The 10,050-nt window shown below is 36.6% G+C and overlaps 1 protein-coding gene across 1 annotated transcript; it reads right to left on the bottom strand.

The window, feature by feature from the left end:
* Positions 1–3,916: 3,916 nt before the first annotated feature.
* LOC124740631 (GATA zinc finger domain-containing protein 15-like) lies at positions 3,917–9,703 on the bottom strand. Its single transcript, XM_047248624.1, has 4 exons — positions 9,158–9,703; positions 7,742–8,008; positions 4,142–4,173; positions 3,917–3,959 (listed from the first exon to the last, which is right to left on the bottom strand). The coding sequence occupies exons 1-4, from the start codon at positions 9,701–9,703 to the stop codon at positions 3,917–3,919; spliced, it is 888 nt and encodes a 295-aa protein (XP_047104580.1).
* Positions 9,704–10,050: the final 347 nt, after the last annotated feature.

Genomic DNA, 10,050 nt, shown 5'->3' with positions numbered 1-10,050 from the left:
CTTGTACTTAAGTAGGCATTGTCCCTTTTGTATTAATTTCCGATGCAATTTCTGTGTTTCATCGTCAATTAGAAGGTCCAAGGGGTTACAGTAAACCTGAAGTGAAGCATCGGAATCTAAAACTGGACTCACAGGAGATGTACAAATCATAGAAAGTTAGAGTGTTATTCCTCTTGTACTTAAGTCGGCATTGTGCCTTTTGAATTTAATTCCGATGCAGTTTCGGCGCTTCATCATCAAAAAGAAGGTCCAAGGGATACAGTAAACCTGAGGCGAAGCATCGGAATCTAGAACTGGACTCACCTTAGAGGTTCAAATCATAGAAAGTTGGAGTGTCAATCCAATTCTAGTTAAGTCGGCATTGTGGCTTTTGAATTTAATTCCGATGCAAATTCTGTGTTTGATCGTCAGTAAGAAGGTCCAAGGTATACAGTAAACCAGAAGTGAAGCATCGGAATCCAAAACTGGACTCACAGGAGAGGCTCAAATCATAGTAATTTAAAGTGTCAGTCCTCTCGTACTTAAGTCGGTAATGTGGCTTTCGAATTTAATTCCGATGCATTTTCTGTGCTTCATTGTCAATACGAAAGTCCATGGTCTACAGTAATCCTGAAGTGTAGTTTAGGAATCTAAAACTGGACTCACAGGAGCGGTTCAAATCATAGAAAGTTAGAGTGTTCGTCCTCTTGTACTTAAGTCGGCATTGTGCCTTTTGAATTTAATTCCGATGCAATTTCTGTGTTTCATCGTCAATAAGAAGGTCCAAGGTATACAGTAAACCTGAAGTGAAGCATCGGAATCTAAAACTGGACTCACATTACAGGTTCAAATCATAGAAAGTTAGAGTGCCAGTCCTCTTGTACTTAAGTCGGCATTGTGCCTTTTGTATTAAATTCGGATGCCATTTCTGTGTTTCATCGTCAATAAGAAGGTCCAAGGGATACAGTAAACTGGAAGTGAAGCATCGGAATCTAAAACTGGAATCACTGGAGAGGTTCAAATCATCGAAAGTTAGAGTGTCAGTCCTCTTGTACTTAAGTCGGCATTGTGCCTTTTGAATTTAATTCCAATGCAATTTCTGTGCTTCATCGTCAATATGAAGGTCCAAGGGATACAGTAAACCTGAAGTGAAGCATCGGAATCCAAAACTGGACTCACAGGAGAGGTTCAAATCATAGAAAGTTGTAGTGTCAGTCCTCCTGTACATAAGTCGGCATTGTGCCTTTTGTATTAAATTCGGATGCAATTTCTGTGCTTCATCGTCAATAAGAAGGTCCAAGGGATACAGTATACCCAAAGTGAAGCATCGGAATCTAAAACTGGACTCACAGGAGAGGTTCAAATCATAGAAAGTTAGAGTGTCAGTTCTCTTCTACTTAAGTCGGCATTGTGCCTTTTGAATTTCATTCCGATGCATTTTCTGTGCTTCATCGTCAATAAGAAGGTCCATGGTATACAGTAAATCTGAAGTGTAGCATCGGAATCTAAAACTGGACTCACAGGAGAGGTTCAAATCATAGAAAGTTAGAGTGTTCGTCCTCTTGTACTTAAGTCGGCAATGTGCTATTTTGAATTTAATTCCGATGAAATATCTGTGTTTCATCGTCAATAAGAAGGTCCAAGGGATACAGTAAACCTGAAGTGAAGTATCGGAATCTAAAACTGGGCTCACAGGAAAGGTTTAAATCATACAAAGTTAGAGTGTGTAACAAATAAAAAATATTAAAATAAAATAATAATAAAATATAATAATAATAATTTGTAATAATAATAATTGTTTGTTTGGATAAGTAATTGAGGGATTAAAATTTTACGCCGTGAATTTATCGAGCTTCGCACGTCCGAAGATGTACGGAACTTAGCCAGGGCTCGTAATGTATTTTTTTTTGTAGACAGAGTCTGATATCTGACCTCAGCTTCAATCATGAAGATGGAGTGACTAAAACTACTAAAACAAAGCAAAGCATAAGATTAAATAAACATATATTCATTTCAACACATACATTACGATATAAATTACACTTACGTAAAATTCTAGATAAATAATGGCAGATCATTCACATATGAGAGCGACTTATTAATTCTGCGCCTCTTTTCTGCTAATAAATATCAATATGGCTAACTGTGGAGCCGCACAAAATATTAAATCCTTCTAGGACAACGAATGACATGAGAGTGTTGATGCCTACTCGCTGTGACAAGAGAGCGGTGTTAATTGCTTTATTTTGCATTCTCTTGTCTTAAAAAATCGATACATATAATCTAAGTTAACTAACTTAAATATTATCTGTGCTCTAGTGCAAATTGTTCCTTAAACTGCCCCCCAAATTGCGAGAGCAAAGGTGTACCACCTGCAGCTGAGCAATTTGTTGACGTATTTTCTTTATTTGTCATGTCATGAATCATAAGTTATTACGTATCTTGTTTCACAGATTCAACATACTTAAAATATCATAAAATGTCATACATCCACAAAAATACATAAATAATAATTACATACAAGATCAATGAAAGTGAAAAGAAAAAATAAAAATATTCGCTTCCGAGCAGTATTGAACTCAGGAACTGCAGTATCAGAGATTAGCGAAGTGGCTCAGTGCTATCACTGCTAGCGTGCATACAGTTCTCAATTTTATGTAACAGTTCTACACAGACTGTAACGAATTTCATAGTTCGTATTCACTTGTGCTGTTACTTTGTAAAAATTTTGTTGGGCATATAGTCCGTTGTTCTCTTTCACTTCAAAATGTTATTACACATGTTCATTCAATAAATAAAATTAATTAATGTTTTTGTGCATATTCAGAGATATGTGAACGTATTCTGTGTAGAATGTCACTTGTTAGAAATGGTTTATACTGTGCTAGCGTGCGAAAGTCTTTGCACTTTAAAATAAATATCACGTGTCACACGTTTTGTTTACGTTGAGACGAAAGTTCTTGAAGAAACAAGTTGGAGATCAAGAATCTCGCAACGAAGCGTGCTTTGGAAGACATAGTTAAAATGTGGTTTCGTCTTGGTAGGAATTCATGGTGTCAGTGGTTCCATACTGACCACTCCGTGTTACATCTACTCAATAACCTCCATATTTCGTCTTCCAAAAAGCGTATGTCGTCTCCTGGATATTGTGTCGTCGTTTCGTCGAAAAGTGTGCCGTGGTTTTGCTACTCACGTCACCTATAGTGTCCCATCATGAGCGCAGTGAACCGTTTTTTTTAATATTTGCACACAACTTGTCAATACATTGTTCGTTGTAAAACAAAATGTTCGTTCACAACGGAGAGCACAAAACATAACAAATATCACTTCACTTTGAGTACAGTTTTCTGTTACATATTTACATAGATATAAAAATTTTCTGTGAAACATGTATCTATACATTTACACTACATTGTTTCGTAATACATATACATATTTTATATTTTTCTATTACACTAAACTAGATGTTTACAAATACATATGGGTCAGACAAAAAAAAATTATCTAATAGGTTCAGTGTATTGTGATACATTCAGAAAATCCATTTTCTTTTACAGGTCTCTTCCCCTTTTTAATAAAGTTTTCCTTTTAAGTATATTTTCCTTTACATCAGTACTACACAATAAGTGTTCTTCCTCATTAAATGTTTCCTGCAACATAAACTTTCATAATAGGTTAGAAAACATCCTTGAGATGATCTGTCCTGAAAAATCATGATCACAATAAGACACGACATGTCACATCCACCGTCAATTCCAAATTAGCACATGCACTAAGTATCATTTACAAATAAAATAAATTATATAGCCTTGCTCAATTAATCTCATTTGTCATTTCCTGTAGAGTGTTTTTTTTTGTGCATGTTGTGTTCATGTGGATTGTGGTGTGAGTGTGAATAGCAAATCAAGTGTCTATCATGCCAATTAATATATCAGGTTCAGAGCAGCAATTGTCTCCGGTCATTTAGTCTGTCAGCTTGTCTGCAAGGTATTAACAAATATAATCAGTAACTGTGCTTTACATGAAAATTGTTAGTTCTTCCTGTGTCTTATCTTCTTGCTGCTGCTGCTGCTGTTACTGCTGGTGCTGTAAAATGTAGATACTTAAGATTATAGCTTATATCTTCTTCTTCTTCCAGCTTGAAGTACCAGATGTGACTTACCTTGTTTTTGTATCAGCATACTCTGCTAAGGGCTAAAAGTTTTCAAATCTTTGTGAGGGTACAAACCTAAAATTCTCTTATTCTTGGGGTTTTGTAACAGATATGCTCGAGGATGTGGTATATCAATGATTGTGTAAGGACCTTCATATAGTGGACGCCACTTAACATTACGTTTTAGAGGTAATGATGATTTGTAGTGGGTCTTAAGTAAAACTTGCATGCCTATTGTAAAGTTTTGCCTTCTTTTCAGATTAGCACCATAGTTCTTATTTCTAATGTCAGCTTGTTCAGTAATTGCAATGAGTACTTCCCTTACCTTTTCCTCGTGTGAAGGTTTGGTGTCAGAAAATTTTGGTAGTGGGTTGCTCCATTCATTAGTTTCCTTTGTGTCAAACATGATTTCTCTGGGAGTGTAGGGTGTGTTGTATATATTTAAATTGTTGTGTATTTCCTCAAAAAGTGCTAGGTAATGTATCCAGTTTGTGTGCTGTGTTGAGGTATAAGTTCTCATGAATCTATTTAATTCTCTAAAAACTCTCTCACAAGGGTTGGCTGATGCATGAAACTTTGAAATAAAGATGCTCTTAATGTTATTGACCTTTAGAAATTTTCTCCAGGTGAATCCTGCATAATACTTGGCGTTATCTGATAGAATGGCTTTAGGTTTTCCACAGTATGGCATGTAATCTTTTGTGAATCTTCTGATGATGGTGTTTGCTGTGGGTGACTTAATGGCAAAAAGTTTGATGTGCTTAGAAAATATGTCATAAAATGCTAGAATGTATTTGCAACCTCCGATGCTAGTTGGATGAGGTCCACTAACATCTGTACAAAGTATCTCTCTAGGTCCAGTAGGTAAGATAGAGTGCAAATCTGTTTTGATGGATTGATTTTGTGGCTTGGATTTTTGACATATGAGACATTTGCTGATAACATCATGTATTTTTCTTCTCATGTTTGGAAAATAGCAATATGTATGTAACTTGTTTAGACATTTCTTTGTTCCGTAGTGTCCCCAAACTGTGTGAGTGTGTGCAACGAGATTGTGTACAGAATCTTGTGGTATGCAAACGCACCAGTTAGTAGCATTTGTGTGTCTTTTGTAGAAAAGTATGTTGTTGTGTAACATGTATCTGTCTTGTAAAGTGTCATTGTGTTGTTGTACTATGATTTGTTTTATTTTGTACCAGTGTGGATCTGAATCTTGTAGTGTTGCCATGTTCTTGCATAGGTCTATGTAGTATTGTGTAAACTGTTTGTCTTGCATGAGTAGTATTCTGTAATCGTGTGTGTTCTCAAAGTCTGTATTGTTATGTTGTAATCCTTGCGGTAGTCTTGAAAGTGTGTCAGCTATTATGTTGTCTTTTCCCTTGATGTGCTTGATTTCAAAAGAGTAATTCTGTAATGCAAGTGCCCATCGTGTAAGTCTGGGATGAATGAGTTTACATGACAAAAGGAATGTTAGTGCTTGATGGTCAGTGTATATAATGGTGTGTCTTCCATACAGATAATAATTAAACTTTTTAAATGCCCATATAATAGATAATGTTTCCAATTCTGTGGTGGAGTAAGATCTTTCACATTCCGTTAAAGTACGACTGGCAAAACCAATGATCTTAATATGTTCTGAAGTTTCTGTATTAACAAGTTGAAATGAACAACATCCCAAACCAATGTTTGATGCATCACAAGCAATACAAAAGTTCAAATTGAAGTCTGGATGTTCCAGCATGTTAGAATTTACTAAGGCTTCTTTGATTTTAGTAAAGTCATTTTCACAGTCTTGGTTCCAAATCCATACCTGGTTCTTCTTTAATAACTTTAGTAAGTATCTGCTATTGAGTAACTGTTTAGGTATGAATCGTCTGAAAAATGAGCATAGACCAAGAAATGATTTTAACTGTTTCTTATTAGTGGGACTGGGGAAATGTCTGATAGCATCTAATTTTGAAGGGTCAGGTTTAATGCCTTGTGTGTTGATTATGTGTCCTAGGTATCTGATCTCACAACAAGCAAATCTAGATTTACAAATATTGGCAGTGATACCAGCTTGTGTGAATCTGCATAGTAAAGTGTTCAGGGTATCAGTGTGATCCTTCCAGGTTTTTGAGGCAATCAGTATGTCATCTACATAGTGTGTAACAGTTTCTAGTAAATCATCACCGAGTACAGAGTTTAGTGCAGTAATGAATACTCCTGAGCTTACATTTAGGCCAAATGGTAATACACAAAATTGATAAGTTCTGCCACCAAACATAAAGGCTGTATATTTTCTGGATTCTTTGCTTATTGGCACCTGCCAAAACGAATTTTTAAGGTCTATTGTAGAGAAATATTTTGCATCCAAGAAGTTCTGAAGTTGTTCGTCAAGATTTTCTGGTTGTGTCCTCACAGGTACGATAATTTGGTTGATAGCTCTTGCATCTAATACTAACCTGATACTTCCATTGTGTCTTTTCACTACATGCAAAGGGCTACAATATGGAGATGTTGATGGTTCTATAATATTCCATGTAATCATTTTCTTTAGTTCTTCCCAAACTGCAGGTCGCTGAGCTAGAGGTACATTGTATGACTTGTGGTAATAGATTTGGTGAGGCTTGACTTCAATCGTATACATATATGTGTTGATCCTACCTGGCTTACTAGTGAAAACATCCTTATTCTTAAGTAAAATATGTTTAAGCTGGGATCTCTCCTCTACATTAATAGCATCACATTCTGATAACTTAGAATTAATTTGTGTAAGTACATCATTCACTCCCTCACCGTGTGATACAGGTTGTTGTGTGGAATCTATGTCAGTCTCACGTAAAATCTGTATCTTGTAGCCAGAACAGTGCTTGTTATGGTCTACTAGTCGAGTGTCCAAGTTCAAAACTATGTCTCTGCCTTCATACTTAAAATAACAAATGCCTTTGGAGAAGTCTATAGTACAGTCCTTCTCGCAAAGAAAATCAATACCCAATATACAATTGGCAGCAAGGTTTTGGACAACTAGGAAAGGCCATTGTACGATTCCATTTCCCATATTAACAGTCACAAATACCTGCTTATTAACTCTACTTGACTTATTACCTAATGCAGTTAATATTAAACAGTTCTGAACTGGGAACTCTGGTATCTTAGAAGTTTTCTTCATCATAGTATAAAAATTGTGAGAAATCACACTGACAGCAGCTCCTGTATCAATAATTATGTTAGTAGGTATACCTCCTACAATGCCTGAGGTGGAAGACAGTACAAATCTTTTCTTTACATTGTGACATTGTGTGTTGTCGTTTATCAGATCATCAGCTAAGTTTCCACTTTCATTATATCTTAAGAATAGTGTAGGCAACTCTTGTTGTGTAAATGTTAATTTTTCTTGATTCACAGTTTCACTAGCAAGTGTGTATTCAAACATAGTTTCTAAATTGAAGTTGCCCCCCAAATGTTCCTCAGTCACAACCTGGGGCTCAGTAATGACTGGTTCTAGTTTACCTGGTTTGTCTGGTCATTGGCAAGTGTAGTTGTAGTTTCATTAGCTACATCAATAATATTTACATTAGGATATTGTCTTTGCCAATCGCCTGTCTGTTTTCGGTTGGCTGAAGTCACTTGTTGGTTTGTGTTGCTTGTTTGCACAAAATTCCCTTGTGGCATCTGAACATGATTTCGTGGTGGCGGTTGCGGTGTTTGCCACTGTCTCACATAATACTGGTTGTCGTTCTGATTAAAGTGCGGTGTAAGTGTTCCATTTCTTGTGTAATCTGTGTTGTTGTTTCTTTGCCAGTGTTTCTGTTTTGCTTTGTGTGCGTTGTTGTTTCCACTATTCCTTCTTGAATTAAAATTGTTGTTTCTTCGTTTTTTGTACGGGTTATCTCCCTGTGTATAGTCGTAGTTGTTGTTTGTGTGCAGCTGTGAGTTGTGGTGACTGTTTTGCATGTTTACTGTGTGTTGTGAATTTTGCTGTGTGTTTGGTAATGTAGCAATGTAGACATGTTGATTCCTACTGCGTGAGTTGTGTGTTGGTTCTTGTTCTTCACATAGTAAATCAACAGCATCTAACTTTTCCAAAAAATATTCAGGATCGTCGTCCGGTAAGTACAGTAATTTCTCTTTAATATTAAAAGGAAGTCTTGCTTTCAGTGATCGGATCACATCTTTTGGTTTCACTGGTTCATTAAGGAAGTGTGTCATGTTTAGGTACTTCTCGAAATATCTGCGCAGGTTGCCGTTTTTAGAATTGAAGTGTTCGGGTTCAGTGACTTGTTTGCGGATGCGTTCCTGCACAGTGGGTGACCAAAACTTATTCAAGAAGGCGCGTTCAAACTGCTCGTATGTTACACATCTGTCGCTTTCATGGTAAGCCCAGACAGCAGCGTCCCCTTGAATGTAATCCACAACGTACGCAATGCGTTTGTGGTCGCTCCACGAACGTGGGAATGCGTTCCTAAAAGCTTTTAAGAAGATGACAGGGTGTACAGTGTTTTTGCCTGGTATAAAAGGTTGGAATTTACGGTGCTTGAATAGACTTTCTTCTTCTTTGTTACGTGTTCGTCTGTTTCTTTCCGTGTAATCATTGAATTCTTCCCTGTGTGTACATGGTTCATCATCAGAATAATTGTATTGTATTTCAGGTGATGGGTATCTGTTGCTATGCGTGTCAGTGCATTGTGTATTTGAGTGTTGAAATTCGTGTGTGTACATGTGTTCATTTCCGAATCGAGATTTTCTTCTGTGTGTGTAAAAATGTGTAGTGGGTGTACTATTCTGTTGTGCTTGGCATTGAGTTGTCTTTGTTTGCATATCGTCATCGATTACTTGTCTATTGTTGTTCATGTATTCCACTACAGAATCGTGCACAATATGTGGCAATTTGTTTTGTATACATTCTTCAAAAATTTCGTCTTTGTGTGCCGTCCATTCTTTAAATTGTGAATTAATGCGAGACAAATGGGGTTCAGCCTCTATCTGTATTGTTGTGTGAATCTGTTTGTGGATGTCAGCTACGTTTGTTTCTATTGTATTCACCTTTAAATTAATTTCGTCACATGCGTGCGTGTTTGATTCTAGTTTGCAATTAATAGTTTCACAGGTTTTTGTCAAGTCATGGATGTGATTGGCATTGTCGCTTTGTCGTAACTCTAAAGTTTCGAATTTTTCCGTAAGATCGTCGACCTGTTTGGAAAGACGTGTATTAATTTCATCTACCTTTTGAGTCAGTGTGGCGAAGTCTGATTTTATGTCATTCCTGAAGGCTGCATTGTCTGTCATTAATTGTGAGAATTTTTCGTCATTATCTTGCTTAATATTGGATATGCCTTCCAAAATTGAATTCAGTATAGCGCCAAAATTTTGATTGCAAAATGAGCTTGCCCCCGCCGCGTCATTAGACGTGACGTGGTCTCTCAGGTTTGGTTCGGAGTTGCTCCTTTCGGCGTTTGTGTGTATGTGTAGCAGGTTATTTTGATGCGTTTGCGTGTCTGTATTAATTTCTGTGTCTGACTGTGTCTGTGTATCCATGTTTGCATTACTTGATTGTTGTTCCATTGTGTACTGGTGTCGAGTTTTTACCATATCGTGAATAAATTGTGTGCAAGAAAAAAAAATCGTTTAAACGCGTAGTGTGAAAATGTACTGCCTATGTGTGTGTTTAAATGACTGAGAATGATTGAGAGATGACTTTAAAGATCGAAAGTAGCATACGTGTTAATGGTGATTAGCCATGTTGCTTGAATCTTGTACAATGTCGGCCATATTGTGCAATGTAACTTGCGTATTGTTGGATCGGAATGTTATCGTCTGAATAATGAGATTTCGTGGAATTTAGAAAAAAATACTGAATGGAAACTGAATACTGAATTTAATGCTAAGAAAAATAATTTTGAATGAAAAATGTGCTTGGAATCAATTGTGGATGCGCG

The sequence above is a fragment of the Schistocerca piceifrons genome, unplaced genomic scaffold, assembly GCF_021461385.2.
Source record: "Schistocerca piceifrons isolate TAMUIC-IGC-003096 unplaced genomic scaffold, iqSchPice1.1 HiC_scaffold_1786, whole genome shotgun sequence".
Lineage (NCBI taxonomy): Eukaryota > Metazoa > Arthropoda > Insecta > Orthoptera > Acrididae > Schistocerca > Schistocerca piceifrons.
This window is presented reverse-complemented; position numbering and strand designations above follow the sequence as displayed.

Coding starts and splice junctions, on each gene's coding strand:
- LOC124740631 (XM_047248624.1), bottom strand. CDS start 9,703: ATGGTAAAAACTCGACACCAGTACACAATGGAACAACAATCAAGTAAT. Junction 8,009..9,157: donor GTGACGAAATTAATTTAAAG/GTGAATACAATA, acceptor GACTATACACAG/GGAGATAACCCGTACAAAAA. Junction 3,960..4,141: donor TATGCTGATACAAAAACAAG/GTAAGTCACATC, acceptor AATACCTTGCAG/ACAAGCTGACAGACTAAATG.